This window comes from Simochromis diagramma, unplaced genomic scaffold (assembly GCF_900408965.1).
Source record: "Simochromis diagramma unplaced genomic scaffold, fSimDia1.1 OVJJ01000646.1, whole genome shotgun sequence".
NCBI classification, from domain to species: domain Eukaryota; kingdom Metazoa; phylum Chordata; class Actinopteri; order Cichliformes; family Cichlidae; genus Simochromis; species Simochromis diagramma.
Genome location: NW_024387279.1, coordinates 6199327 through 6215149, shown reverse-complemented (window position 1 = coordinate 6215149; position 15823 = coordinate 6199327). Strand labels below are relative to the sequence as shown.

Sequence of the window (15823 nt, the reverse complement as noted above, 5' to 3'; positions counted from 1 at the left end):
CATCTAATAACAGCTTTTCTCTCTGTGCTTTTGTTTCTTTTCTTTTCAGCTGTGATTGGGTGGAGATCTTGGAGCCACGCTCCGGTGAGCGCATGTATGTGAATTTAACCACTGGCGAATGCGGCTGGGATCCTCCGCCTGGTGTTTCTGTCCGTCAGGCAGACGGCAACCAGTGGTGGGAGTTGTTTGACCCCCACAGTGGCCGCTTCTACTACTACAACTCCGCAGGACGCCGCACAGTCTGGCATCGACCCCAGGGAGCTGATATAGTGCCCCTCTCCCAGCTGCAGGCCATGAAACGATGCAGCGAGGCCAGGCAGCCTGGAGGGGGTGTGGATAGGCACCACCATGGGACCTCAGGGAGTGTCAGCAGCGTAGGGAGCCAGGGGCGTTGCACCCCTCTACCTGAGCGGGACAGGGACAGCCCTCTCCCTCGAGCCTTGGAGTCCAACGACGAAACTGCCAACCCTGAGCTGGACCTGGCAGCAGACAGCAGATCTCAGGGAGATGGTAGCAGCACTGAACACAGCACAGATGGTGGTAAAGACCCGCAGAGGTAAGCCTGACTAAACCTTAAGTAGCCTTCTACAGCATGTCTGGAAAGAGAATTGTGCTTAATCATTAGCGGCTCATATTACCTAGAGAAAAGTGGTGCAATGTGATAGCCATCAGTGCATGTGCCATACCCAATTGTAAAGGCTTTCAAACGGTTATGCTATGAGAACTTGCAGGATTATTTTGACTGTTGACCACTTGGGCTGGACTCAAACTGCTTTCTTGTTTTCATTCTCACTTATCTGAACATTCCACATGTCCCATGTTTCCATAGTATTGCCTGTGAACCATGCTCAGCCATTTCAGCAAATCGCTACCAAATGGGGAAAATGGTCAGTTATATTACAGAGCATGACATTTCCCCTCACGCTAGGGTTACTGGTGCAGAACGGGCCCTAACAGTAAGTCATTCAGAGACCCCATCATGTGCTTTGCTTTGTGGCCTCATCCAAACCACCGTCTCTTCCCTCCAAGCTGGATTCCACACATGCCACTTCTGTTTCCCCTGGCACATGGCCACTGAGGCCATCTTAGTGTCCTTCTGTGCGCTCACCGCCACCCTGCTCCACTGCACTCTGCTCCTCTCTGCCCCAGCCCTCATTTCATTTTCCTAAAACAAATTTCAGCCCCTGGTTATCATAGACTGTAACGCCTCTTACGTGCATGCATGAGAGGCATGTGAGAGAGTGTTGTCTGTGGTTAATAACAAGCAGAGCCACTATATTCGAACTGCTTGTAAACAAGGTTGACCCTGCCAGGTTTCTGAGGCTCTAGGCTTTGCTTCTGCCACACTTTTGCCTTCAGGAGTTTGCTCCTTTGACCCTTTAAGAGTAATTAAAGCTGGTGGGGAAACTAATTAGTTAAGCGTTGCTGCTGAACGGCAGTGCTGGCGGCCCCGTTGTTTTTTGTGTGTGGGCAGTGTTAAAACTCCTCACAGGGTCCCACTCTGCCCCAGTGATTCAACCTTTCCCAGAACCCTTTCTGTCTTTCTTAAAACACTGGCCAGCTGTGTTCAGCCGAGTTAGGATCATGAGTCTTTAGCTCACTGGGGATTGATACCCTACTTGGCCATATGGCCCATCACGTGCTCACCAGCCTGTGTCTCTTAGCAGGTAATGAGAAACCACGACAAAAGACACAAAGAGGGTAGAATGTGACAACTCAAAATGGATAAAAACAAACTCGGAGAGACGCTTGTCTTCAATTAGCGGTGCACTTTATTAACAATGACAGGAAGAAATGTGTGAGAAGAGTTGGGGGAGTCACAGTGGTTTGAGTTGGGTTGGAGTCATGTCATGAAATTTTATACTGGATTTCAAGTATTTTGAAAACAAGATAATTGAGATAAAGTGATTATTGTACCACATTTATTTTCACAATGTGGCTTCTGTCCACAATCACAGATCTCCTCTGCTGGTCTCTTAACTTTTTTCCATTTATTTTCATATGAATTTTCTTTCAAGTTTGAGGAAATAAGCTCTTAAAAGTAATGTTTTTAAGCTCATTAAATGTATGAACCTCTGAAAGGGATTGGTAATTGTTTTAAATGTTGGCGCACATATTGAGCAAATCTGAATATTGTTTTTCACCATAAACGAGCAACCCAAAGTTTGAGCTTAGCTAGTTTATCTAACACCCATCTTTTTTTTTTTTCTCCCTTTCTTGCCATTCTCCTTCCTGTCACAACTTGTCACTTTCCTAAGACATTGCGTTCATTGCGTTAGGTCTGTTTTTGCATCATAGTTTTCTTCTTTTTCAGAGGGTTTTTATTCACTTCTGACCTTTGAAAACAATGCTATACATTGCAGAGATGGGTCTGTTCCAGTTTTTCCACTGCTGGTGGGCTTTTGTTTTAAGCTATTAATAAATCTGTTCAAAATAGTTTCCAAAGTTTTCAAACAACACACCCTGTACTATAATATTATTCCAGCCTGATAGATGCAGTTTCCTCTTACTGTGTGGCTCATATCTGTATTTTTCTTAGTTTGTGATCATAGGAAGTGAAAGCACATGAACTAACTACCTGCGTGCCCAATTTGTTACTCATTGGCCGAGTCTTATCACATGTCATGGGAATTTTTTTTAAAAGTGTTTTAGTCTAGAGCTCATCTGGGAAGTACTGAGCTCTTCAGAGATAAACATGCCAACTACTTTCAGTTATGGCCAGGAAGGCGTGACTAACTGATCTCTTTTCATGATGCAGCAGACAAAGGTGTCATATACCAGATGGCTTAAAACATCTGTCTTGAATTTCACTTAGCTGTTTAATGCATGTGCAGGTCTGTGCTGTCATTAACCAGGTAACATGTGTGGGAGATTTGACTCTAGAAAGTGTGTGTGACCTGAGTGTATGTGTGTGGGCTCCCTCCATGGAGGAGACCTGCTGAGGCTGGGAAGATGTTATAAGTCTGCAGAGGACACGTGACAGCCAGACAACCCAGAAATGAACCGAGGTGGTTCACATCAGGGTCGCAGCACTCTTTTGCCTCTCGTGCCACCCTGGGGTGTATAATAGACCACTAATAGGAACAAAGGCTTTCACTTAAAACCCCGCTATCCCCTCAGTCAACTGAACGCTTTCTCTGAGCTGGAAGTGTAGGTATGCTGACTAGAGAAGAACGCCCAATAACTTGCATGTGCCCTCTCATTTAGCCCTGTAATGATATAGCGGTGCACCAGCAATTCAGTCAAAGCATGTCACGTTGACATTAGACACTTAAAAGTCGCCTTTCCTTGCTTTGGATTTGTGAAGATGCAGAAAAATGCCATTTTCTATCTGAGTACCAGAGTGTGCGCAGTTATGTTCAAGCTTATACCAAAGCTTCTACACATCAAAGAGGAGTCGGCACAGCTGCTTTTACGAGTGTGCACTGACTTTACTTAAAGGGATGTTGGGTTTCTTGTAGTCTGATTTATTTTCAGGAAGCCAGGGGACCAACTTTTAAAAATATTCCCCATGAACTGACGAGAAGTGAAAAACGGAACTGGAAACGTTTTCTTTAAATTTCTCTTTCACTTTGTGTTGGGAATTTGTTGAAAGGGAATTTTTCAAAATTAACCACACACTCAAAAGCAAAAGCATAAAAAGGCTAAAAGCACAACCGGCTTCCCCTCATATAGTTGTGACTCACTGGCAGTGAATCATGTGGGAGAAATCACCAGTGGGTTTATTTAGGAAATGAGGAGACGTCTTATAGGGTCGATAACGTTTTTAAGTTTTTTAATGAGTCACACATTGTGTGCCTGTTGACTGCCAGAGCAGAAGCTCCTTATGCTTTTCATCTCCTGCCACTGTGAGGATGTAGCCACAACATACATACTGGACAGACTTGTTTCATCTCTACACTCGTGGTGTGGTAAGCTCTTTTTTTAAAAGATTTTTGCAGATGGTGTTGTAAGTCTGCCTGTAACAATAAAGGTTTTCTCTCTTTTTTCCCACATCTACATAAAAGTAATACTGTGGGGAAAAAGGTTGAACTTGTAATCCTGTACTTTGGTCTGGTTAGCATCGACAGTGTGCTTGTTTAGTTTTATTCTACGCTCGTTCTCATACGGTTTCCTTCTGTGTTTTCCATATGTTTTTGGCTTTCTTGAACTAAATCACAGAGCTAGTCTTGTGTGTCTCGCTGACACAGACAAAAGTCTGTCTTGCTCTGTTTGAGATATCATTGAAGCCTTCCTTTTAATGTTAACTTTCCTCTCGGGTTCTGTGATGGTATATTTTGACTGTTTTCATAAAGAACTCAAGGCAGCACATGTGAGCTGCTTCAGGCGTAATTCTGACTATCTCAGATTCTCAGATGACTTGAAATATCAAAGATGGGTTGTTGGGTTTTTTGCTTAAAGAGTTTCCACTATAGTACTTTATGTTATCACTCTGATCTTTTACTGTTAGAGACTGACTATGAAAGGGTCTGTGTGTGTGTTTAGATGTGTGAACAGGCAGCTGTTTTAATAATGTCGTACACGCTGTGCTATAATTTGACTCCTCCTCAGAAAAGGAGTCGCAGATATACTTTCAAATTCCTGGGGCGAGTCTCTGGAATTTACTTGGGTTTGGCCTTACACTTTCCCCTCAGAACGAATCTAGTGGTTGTCCTTTGACCTATCCCGGCACTCCCCATTAGTTCAGGCTTCGATAGCCACAGACGGACACAGCTGGTAGGCGTCTTGGTTCATAGTAGGGACGTGCGTCACTTCAGCTGTTTCAGGACAACTGGGCTCTCTCCAGGTATCTTGTAGGAAGTGAAATGCTTAAAGCTTTGCTCTTCATGTGTGTTAATTTAATTATTTTTTTATATGATGGGCTATTCACAAGCGGGACGTAGAATGAGCTTTGAACCCTGACGTAGTGGATACAGCATTGTCCTCTGCGAATCTTTGTCTTTTTAGTTTCCTTCCTCCACGCAGATCGCAGTGATCCCATTGGTCTGTGCTCCGAGGTGTTTGTGTAGCAGAAGCTTGGCCTGTGCGACCTCATTTCCTCTTCCTGTCCAGCCAATGTTAATAATAACCCGTGCTTTTCAGACCCCCACTATTCTCAGGAGGAATATAAGAACTTCCAAATCCATATCCGGCAAAATGACTCAGCTGATGGCTTTTCCAACAACTGTTAGTCTATGTTTAAAAGAAAAGAGAAATGGATCTCCTGACAGCCGTGTTCCCGTAGCAGCACAGAAGATCACAGGGACAAATGTTAGTATTCAGAAACGTGACAGGGGTGTCTTGGACTGTGTATATGGGGGAGGCAAAAGAGCTGCTTACACTTATTCAAATTTGCTGATTTGTTTCCCAGGTCAGATTATGCAGTTGTTTTCACAAAGGCAGAATAAAATAACCTTGTGTTATTTTACATATCTCTGTCTTCTTGTAAGTCTCACATGCTAACTGATGGAAAGGCTTTCAAATGCATTCAGTATGCTATTCATGTGTTAACATGCGTCGCATGCAGCTATCTTTTGTGCCCATGACGTAGCTGAAATGGAAATTCCCTGTTTGCAAACACTGGTAGATTCTAATAAATCTAGAGAGCTCTTACACTCCCAATGATGATTATAATGTCTTTCTAACAACTGTGATAAATTGCTGTGCATAATCCCCTCCTGCAGCTAATGTTCAGTAAACACCTGACCAGCAGGCTACCAGCAGGCAACACACCCTTTTTAAACAACTTTGATTGTTGTTCAAATGAGGTCCAGGCCTGTTTAGTGTTACGCAAGAGCCCGAATGACTAGAGGTGGAAGATGGGTCGTTGTCTTCCCCTTTCTTGATCTCGATGGCTGTCGTTGACAGAGGCGTTTCCCTGACGATGGCACAGCCATGCATTGTGTGAGGCTCCCCCACAATGCCACAAAGGCCCCTAAATGAGCCCTGAGGAATTCTAGCCTTCCCGCTCATTCCCTTGCTGCACTCTCCCACGACTAATCCCCACCCCTTCTCATTTACACATGCTCACACTATTCTCTCTTGGTCTGTTCAACCCTCAGCCATCACCAGCAAAAGTCTTCCCATTTAAGCCAGTTGTTGCTGTTGTAGTTTCTCACAATTTTACTGTGTTTGCCTTTCATTTGGTTCAGATGTCATATTCATACTTTAGCTCACTAGAGCTATTTTGATATGCAAATGCTGGAGTTGTGTAATGAGATTAAGGGTTTTAAACAGAGATGGAAAGCACTGTACAGCTTTTCTATTGGAGTTTGAGCCTCCGCACGAACTTGATGGTTGTCGCACCGAACCCTGTTGGCATCCAACATAATGCGCCAGGGCAGCACACGATGAATGTACTACACCTTTTCTGAGCCTGGGTGGAACAATAGCAGGCAAATAAAAAAAGAAAGAAGAGCTTAGCCAAGAGAACTGATAGGTTTCGCTTTTATTTTTGTTGTTATTATTTTTATCTTGACAGTTGTTCACTTCTACAAACTGTCAGCAAGATTTTCCTAACAGGTTTTGTAGTTTTTTTTAATCCACAAGGGAAAGGATGCTGCTGAATTAATCAGAGGTTGTTGTGTTTTATTGAATGTGTGGACACAGGAGTAGAGAAGGGTAATATTTTATTTGACATAAAGTTGGCTTTTGACCATGAAGATAAAGAAAAGTGTACAGGGCTGCTTAGGTCTAAAGATTATTTGGTTTCCATCTATAAAGTCAGACGTATTAGAAAGTCTTTATAAGCCCTCTTCCGGCCTTGGCACAGCATGTGAACATTGCATTAGGCATTTCCTGTTTGTATTGTATATGGAGAAACCCTCTCTCCAAACCTCCCCAGGCAGGAAGTAGTGGTCACTACTATGTCAGAGTCAATCCTCATTAAGTTTGTGACTCTCCCAGAAGGAATACAGAAGACAGATTAATGTTTTAGACTGGTGTATATACGAAGACCAGTTGTGATAAAAGCTCTGTTTCATGTGTGAGAGGTGCTACTACAGCATACCAGTGCTAAACCGTCACCTGTGTGTCACGTACTGAGGTGGCAATCATTTTTGTGTCACGTCCCCCAGAGTGAGAAAACACAGACTGTTTCAAAGAGCACACACAGGGGTTTCACATGTTTACAGCTGTCACCTAGTCAGCAGTGGGTGGTGTGGGGTGATTCTCATCCATCAGAGCTCGTCTTCACACATGTCTGTCTGTGAGTCTTTTATTTAGGCTGTAAAGGGTCTCGATTGTTTTTGGGAATGCAGAGATCTTGTGGCGTTCCCTCCGTCAGTGCTTGGGTCGTGGGGGGCAGACACAGTTCTGGTGCTGGGGCCAGGTGGTTGAGTCCCAGCTGTTTACAGGCTCTGCACGCACGGTGAGTCTGTGGGACTGGTCAAAGATGAAAAAAAGTTTATATTCAAAAGGCTGAGATGGTGTGACTCACACTATAGAGGAGGGTGGCACAGGGTCTAAAGAGAGAGAGAGGACTGAGCTGTAGCTAGGAGAACTAAAGGAAGTTTGCCGTTGGCTGGAGGACCTCAGGGGAATCGTTTAAGTATTGTTCCAGAGTTGTGGGGTGGAGAGGGGGGGTCCCTCTGCCTCTTTCTCTCCTCCCTCTGCGTCCTCTTCCTGCCGTTACAGCCAGACTTTCTTCTGAGTCCCAGTACACTTGGAAAAGGGAAGCCATTGAACATTGGTTTTGTCTCTCCACTGATCTGCGTTTGTGTTGGATTTACCGGGACATAAGGCGATTAGCTTTGATGTAATCAATTACCCCGCTGAATCTTAAGTAGTGATTAAAGGAAAGGAGGGTAAGTGTTCTTTGCCTACCTTTAAACTTATTTACCTCTTTGAACATTTATTAAGCAAGAAGATACTCTGAGCTTGTTTGTTTAGTGTTGCTACACATGACTTCCTCGGACCAGGCACCGTCTGTGCCCAAGCATGCATGTATGTGCAACAGTGCCGGCTTTAGACGCTCACTGGTTTAAGAGGGCAAGTTTCTGATCAACTGTGGAATGAAAAGTCCTGATTACTGTGGAAGATTATGAGGCAGCAGCAGACCAGAACAGTGTGACCAGATTGATGGCAGATTGTTTTACATTGCTGGGATTAGCAGTGGGTCATTGGTTTATAAGTTAGCCTGGCCTCTCAGCCAAGTTCAACTTCAAGTAAGTTGCACTTTGAACCCGAGTCAAGATATCATCTGCCCACTGCTGCAATCCTGACTTTTCTCAGATCAACCTCTTTTCCCATGGTCACAGTTGCTTTTCTAGTGTTTCAAATGTTTTTCAAGACTTAAAAATATCAAATATTACACATAACTGAACTTACTATGTTCTCCAGACATCTGAGACAAGCGTGAGGAGGAATGGATGTGTTTCAGTGAAATATGTTCAGAGAGTCATTATTTTTAGCCTCTTTAGCTACAACACACACTAAAGTTATTGTCTCATGCTTTGGCATGGCTATTATGACTGCCAGACTAAAAATGGAGTTAAGTATTTGGAGGTCAGTGAAATGTTTGGAGAAGAATGTGTGGATTGCTGCAGATTTTTTTCCCAGCCCTGTCAGCAGTGAATATTTCAGAGTAGAGGAAACCTAGCCAGTGGCTGTATGACTGCATACATATGATTACATGATTTTTACTTCCTCTTGATGTTTGGGTTTATATTTAGACTTGATTATTTGTCTGATCTCATTGTGTGCATGTTTTCCCCCTTTCAGGGATACTTCTCAAAGATGGCAGCCAGCACCTGGTTCTAAGGCAGCCATGTTGGTGAAGGTGAACAGCATGAGCCGCACCCAGCCCAACCCAGCAATCCAGCAAAACCTCCAGCAAAATAAAGCCAATACCTTCACCCTCCACACCTCCTGCAACAAGGCCCAAGGGGGACAGTTCAGCTCTGCACAGGGATATAAAACAGCCCCTTCCGGCAAAATGACAGGTGACACACGTCAGGCCCATCACCTGAGAAAAGCCAGCAACGGCAGCTTTTGTTTGGTGACGTCAGACAGTAGCCATCCCAGTCCACTCCTTCACAGATCACAGACGAGCACACCACGCCCCGTCTCTCCCCATTATGGCTGCACTGCTCCAATCTATGATGAGCCAGTTTCGGAGTGCCCTATATATGATGAACCCCCCACAGACATGGAGGTGGAGGGGGCACACTTGTACAATGGACAACTTCTGTCTCGTTTGACACCTACCCATAGTCTCCAGAAACCCAGACTCCTCCAGCAACCTGCTTCATCTCATCCAGGGTCCAGACACAAGAGAAATCCTTCTGCTTCCGACTACAGCCCAGCTGGCCTGGAGTGTATCAAGCACATGGTCAACGTGGACCCCAAACAGGGGCTTCTATCCAGCTCTCCTGTGCCAACGCGTTCCCCTTCACCTACCTCCAGGCAAGACCCTGTATTGACGCAGCCTCAACCATATCCACATCCCCACACTCACTCTTTACAGCAGGGTCGAGGTCAGTTAAGGGACAGGGAACCAGGAACGCCAGGCCCAAGTTCACTGGACAAGAAACAAAGCTGGCGGGTCCTGGAGGCCACTGTGCAGCGCGCCATGGAGGCTCGGCACAGCAGGCAGAGCAGCCAGGCCTCTCAGGACTTCCCCTCCTCGACCCCGCAGGCCACAGCAAACTATCAAGACTCTGGTTACTCCACTGGCCCCTCCCCGAGTCTCAGGCGAAAGAGCAGGAGAAGGGTGGGAGCCGGTGGTGGTGCAGGAGGTAGGCCAGGGTCAGTAGGCAGCAGTGGGGAGCTGTGCGCCCTCAATGAGAGGTTGATGGCCGAAATGAGGGAGGTGGTAAGTCGCTCCAACACAATGAGAGAGGTGAGAGCAGGGCTGGATCCAGAGATGGGGGAGAGGGTTGTTGTAGCTCGGACACGCTCCCCCGCAGACTCACTTAGGTGGTACGGAGGAGGAGGGGGACGGGGGTCGGCAGGAAGGTGCGCATCTCGAGAGGACCTCACTGGGGGCCCCCGGACAATGAAAGGGGCAAGTACCTGTGACAACCCAGCCCTGACTCCTCTGGAAATGCCAGGGAGGCAGAAAAGAACTTATGAAAAGGTGGATACCTTGGAGTTGAGTGTCAATAGCCAGGCCAGCCTGTCGTCACCAGAGACCCCAGGACCACCCTCCCAGGTAACCCCCTTATGTTTCTGTGTGTATTTGTGGGTCTGTGGGTGGGTTGGTGAATGAGTGACGCAAACAGCAAAAAGTTTATTTTGTTACAAACAACTACTTACGATTGTAAGATAAGGGCTCTTATCCAGTGTTTTGATACTTTCCTGTTTGATTAAGAGATCAACTGTTTTTGTGTGGTCTGTTTTCCTCAGCAGGTGTGCTTGGATTCAGCTTTGTTCTGTTTGAGCTCTGGTTACTGATATTTGTCGAGAATCAATATCTTAGGAGGAAAAATAAATCAGTTTCACTGTCAAATGAATATTTAGCTGCTGCTTTTATATCATCAAGTTTGTATGTTCTGTGAGAGCTGTGAGTGACAGACAATGTTTTGCAGTAATATTCTTCTTTACTATTAGGTCCAGTTATATTTTTTTTAAACATAATTTGGTATTTTTTTTTTATTATGAGGTCTTATGGCTTATTAAAAGGTATCCATAAAAAATTGCTGTGAAAATGGAAAAACAAATTTCTGACCTCTATTTGGACTAATGTAAGTAGCAGCCAGTTCCAAGGTCTGCTTCTTCTAATCAACAGGCACACACCTCATGCATCCGTAAATGTTAAAATCTCTATATAAAGCCGTTTAAGTCCGCCTCTGCAACCCACAGTGATTAATGTTTGATGCAGCTGTTGCGTCTGGGATGAAAACAATAGGCCTAATCCGTTTCTTTGAGAAGAAATTAGAGGATTTTGTGAGTAATGCCTCTTACATTCCAGTCTTGAGTGCCTAAATGTCCCCAGGACATTTGACAGTGAGCAGGCTGAGTACCACTGACAATAATGGCCACAATCCCAGCAATAGCTGTCATCCTCTTACCACCGTCCATCTGCCCTGCCCTGCAGGTACTGTATACTCACATGCCAGCTCTGTGCTTGGGCATCTGGGGCCCATGCCAGGCCAGAAAGATTCAGGACATGGCTTCCCTTGGTCAGGAAGGAGAGCCACTGTGGCCCATATGGCCCATGTTTGGCAAGGAGTTACGAGGCGGACTGGTACCACGGCTTATTGGTACCACTGTAGCTATAGTCTGCTTGACAACAGCCAAGGCCCCCTAAGTCTGTCCTGGAATGTTCTTCAGACCTGCTGTTATGTCACTCATAGATTATAGCTGGTTATGTGTAATTACAAACACTCTACTCTAGAAAATGTAGTGCTAGAGTTCTTTTCTTTTCAAAGAATGCACTGGAACAATTTTTACAGCAACAAATCCTTTTCTGTTCCCACTGTTCCTTGTACTGATCCGTCTGTTAACTAAACAGTTTAATTTACTAAAATGAGTCTTTTACATAGTAAAATGTATTCTCTACTTCATCAAGCATTCAATTTGTTCATTTCATCTAGTACTATTTTAAAGCTGTAGTGGATTCCTTTTAAAGCCAAATCACAGACCTGCTTTATTTGACTGAGAAACAAAAATCTGAAACCCAGCTTGTCTGGCACTCATCACTTCCATAGTACCGCAGGGTCTCGTTAAAGACATGTCAATGCTTTTTAGGTCCCATTAGTTAAATCTGAGCTTTGATTTTGGCTCAGGGTTTGTGTTGTTCTTGGCTGTTTGGGGGATATGCGTCGGTTACTGGATTCCTGTATTAAGAGAGCCAAGGTGCTCCTTTCACATTTACATGGCCACGAACTCAACCTCAGGGATCACAGGGAAGTCTTGTGCAGAGCATAGATGTAACTCGGTTAGTGTTAAAAAAAGATTATTTTTTTGTTTGTTTTTTGGTGCCACTACGTGCTCACCTACTGTTCAGGACAGGGTTCATAAGGATTTGTGGAGATTTCTTCCTGTTTCAGTTCTTTGCTGGCATTAGGGAATAAATGTGCCAGTCCTGCAACAGTCCCCCCTCGAGTCCCAGCACTGCAGAGCCGAGCATAGTAGGCAGAAAGCAGCCTGCCTCTCAAAGGCTGCAGCTGCATGCACACAGTTTGCATATTTGCTGCACTCTTGCCTCACATCCTCTCTCCTTTACTTCCTCTGTCCCATGTCCACCCCGTGTCCTCCCTGCAGGCCAGCACCCTAGAGCTGCAGGCTCAGTTGGAGAGCAGAAAGAAAGGCATGGTAGATGGACGGACTGCTTCCCTGGGCCCCCACCGCCCCACCAACCACGACAACGCAGAAGGAGGTGATGGTGCGGGTGGAAGAGTAGGAGGGTCTGCCTACCAACTATCCTACGCCACCCTGCGGCAGCCCCCACCTCCTGACATTGGCATGGAGGACTGGGCCAGCAAGCATCTCAACATGCACACACAAGGACTCTTCCGGCGCCGGGTCTCCATCGCCAACATGCTGTCTTGGAACCGCGGGTCCATCAAAAAGCCCATGCTCATCACCAGCAATCGCGCTGTCAGGAAGGAGGCCTGCGAGATGTTCAAGCTCGTCCAAGCTTACATGGGAGACAGGCCCTCACGTCTCGACCGCCGTCACTGCGCCCTGCTTATCATTACCAAGTGCTGGGACATGCCGGGGCTGCGGGATGAACTGTACGTGCAGTTGGTGAGGCAAACCACAGGCAACTCCAGCCCCAGAAGTTTGGCAGCAGGCTGGGAGCTGATGGCCGTCAGCTTGGCCTTCTTTGCCCCCTCCCCAAAGTTCCGCTGTTACCTGGAAGGCTACATACAGAGACACACGGAGCCAACCAGCGACAAGAAATGTGAGTCTCAGACTGAGCAGCAGGGTGGGTCACCTTTCTTTCTTCTGTACCTCCCTGTGTTGTCTGATTAAAGTAGTTCCTGTTTTTTTTTTTTAATAGTTCTCATGTGTTCCTCCTTCCCCTTCTATTTCCCATTCGGATTATATTTCTGTTTTGTCCAAATGATCAAGTGTAGTATGATGAGGTGTGATCTTACTATTGGCTCTGTTTTTATCTAACTGATATTTATTTGACCTTTGCTATTGTGTGTGTTTCGTAGTGACCCAATTCATACTGGAACAGCAGGAACTAAAGCTTAAGAAGAATTCAAAGTCCAGAAAGAAGCGAAAACAGAATACAGAGGAGGAAGAAGGTACATTTTTTTGTTTATGTCCCTTTCAGTTCAACATATTACTTTTTGAAACAGTTTTTCCCACTTGGTCATGGTTATCTCTTGGACAGGGCGGGGGAATAAGTTTAAAGATGTTTTTCTACTCTCTTTAAAACATGTCTGGAGTCCAAGCAGAGCAAGCCATTACAAATCAAATATATCAGTCCCTGCAGAGTGACCACTCTGAGTGGGATGGAAAATGCAGCACTGTGCAGTTTGTCGGTCGAGTACATGCTGATGTACTTGCCGGCACCATGAATGGCTTCTTAGAGAGTTGAGCTGAAAAACAGTAGGATGAGAATTTCATGGGGCCCTGGACACAATTGGCCACACTGTGATTCGTATCAGCGGCCTCTCTCTCTCTCTCCCTGCCACTTGTTTGTCAGACGGCCTTTTAAGTGGATAGCTACTCATCAGCACGTGCCCTCATTAGACCAACCCACACTGCCAGCTCTGGTGATGATGTCACCAGAGAGGAACCCAATCTTTTCAACAACAGCGGCTACACGCTTTGTACTTCACTGACTCAGGGCTTTACGCTGGAAAACCTCAAGCTGACTAATGGGTCAAAGAGAAAGCCCACTGAACCTCGCTGAGTAACTCTAATGGCCAAAAAGAATCCCGATGACCGCCAACAAGCAGAAAAACAGTATGAAGAAAGCTGCTGTTTGTGTGGCGGGTTACAGAGCTGGAACACGCACTTTGTGTTTTGACTAGCTCAACAAGCAGCTGTGAGCAGCAGGTGTGGGAGTCCAACATGGGAACTAAAGCTGAGGTCTGGCCTAGTGTGGCCTTGGAAACATCTACACGTTTGGGATCAGAAGTAGGGCTGTTTTCAGCCAGCACTTGGAGGAGCATTTTGCAAATAATGACCAAGACGAGACATAAGCCTTCTCTTTATTTTAATGACTCTGTTTTTGTTGTTGTTAAGTTTCCCTTCAGTCTATGTGTAGACAGGTGTCATGCCGTTCTCAGCCTGGTACGGTACACTCAAGCTCTTAATGAGCTCATATTTCTCCCAGGCTTTGGTTGCCTGGGTGTTGTGTTTTTCATGCCAGCAAGTCTGATGTAAATATAGACCACCGCTAGTGTTTAAACCCCTTCTTCTCACTGCAGTGCAGGGGCTCTACACTCTTGCTTTTCTTCCTGTAAATATTGGGAACCCTGATGTTGGGAACTGTTTGGGGTGGGGGGAAAGCCAATCTTTGCCAAGATCAAGGGCAAATTATTGGTATGATCTCGCTAATTAGACATAATTATAGTCAGACGTGGGCAGATTAGCAGAAGTTGCAAACTTGCATAGGAGTCACCTGTTTGCTATAAATCTATAGACTCTTGGGATTTTTGGGAATGCACTGGAAAGTGTTACTTTTTAAATTATTGTCAGTAAATTTGTCCAGTCTGGGCCTGATTAAGGTTCTTGATAGAGCGAAGTGTGAATACAGCACTAGAGCTTCAGAGTTTAAGTATTTATCACACTACACAAATATGTAGATATTTGTTTTTATGAGCTTTAAAGATGACTGAACAATGAGCGCTCTATTCTTTCGTGAACTCTAGGTGTAGAAAACTTCTAGGAAGATCAGGTGCTTTTTGAATCAGCTTTTTCTTTTAGGCATTTCTCATCCAGAATAGATCTGGACCCTGCTTTAGGGCAGGTAGCATACGGGAAGCCTCTGTGCTTCTTATTCACTCCAGAGGCCTTTATGTCTGTGTGTGCTGATGAATCACCTGAACGTTGGATGTGTGGGCTGGATCTTGACTCTGAGCTTTTGTTCAGCAGCAGTAAATCTTCCCTCAGCCTGACAGTTTAGCCGGGCCTGCTTTAATCCCCATATGCCAGAATCACACTGTCAACAAGTCTCTCCAATTACCAGTGCCTGCTTTGATACTCTATGTGACATCAGTGGGGAAAAACAGCTTGGGAAAGAATTTCAATCATTTATTATTTTGTGTGTTCAGTAATGCCTGACGCTTAAGGGGTTTACATATTGTTCCTTCTCCCACAGGCCTCCCCATCAGCACCTATGCCAAGTTCTGCCATCGGAAGCTGCAGAAGGTTGCAATCACCGGTGGCAAAAAGGTATGCTAGAAGAATAAAAAGAGCTATCAAGGTGTTTCAGTTCCACATGATAAAAGTTCAGGCATATCAGTTTTAAAGGTCTGATGTGAATCATCTTAGATAGCGTCACAGAGAGAAACATAATTACAGGTATGCCTACAGTCACAGGTATAGACATAAACACAGACCCAGTCATTGTAGCACAGCTGCAGACACAACCATCATTAGTATCACGGCCCCTGATATACCCAGGTTGTAAATCCTCCCCCTGTGCTTCCTTCTCACCCTCCAGGGTCTACGTAAGCCCACTTTGGAGGAGATCGACCACAGCAGACGGGCTATTGTCACTCCCTCCCTTTTCGGCAGTTCTCTGGAGGAGGTGATGGAGCGGCAGAGTGAACTCTTCCCAGACAGGAAACTGCCCTGGGTGCAGGTTCAGCTTTCCCAGTACGTTCTCGCTCTGGGCGGAGCTCAGACAGAGGGCATCTTCAGGTAAGACAGACCCAACTCAGTCAATGACATGCCTCAACTCGAGCAGCAACTGTGCAGTGTTGAAAATTAG

At 45.5% G+C, this 15823-nt stretch overlaps 1 protein-coding gene across 5 annotated transcripts in view; it reads left to right on the top strand.

Annotated features, from left to right (window-relative positions):
* The window catches only part of arhgap46a (Rho GTPase activating protein 46a), a 30124-nt gene that overhangs the window by 10862 nt on the left and 3439 nt on the right, over positions 1–15823 (top strand). For 2 of the 5 annotated variants that reach the window (XM_040002909.1, XM_040002911.1), the window contains exons 2-7: positions 50–556; positions 8701–10132; positions 12187–12853; positions 13089–13181; positions 15209–15282; positions 15554–15753. In XM_040002909.1, the coding sequence (XP_039858843.1) occupies positions 50–556; positions 8701–10132; positions 12187–12853; positions 13089–13181; positions 15209–15282; positions 15554–15753 (2973 nt within the window). The other 3 variants (XM_040002910.1, XM_040002913.1, XM_040002912.1) reach the window with 3 other exon arrangements.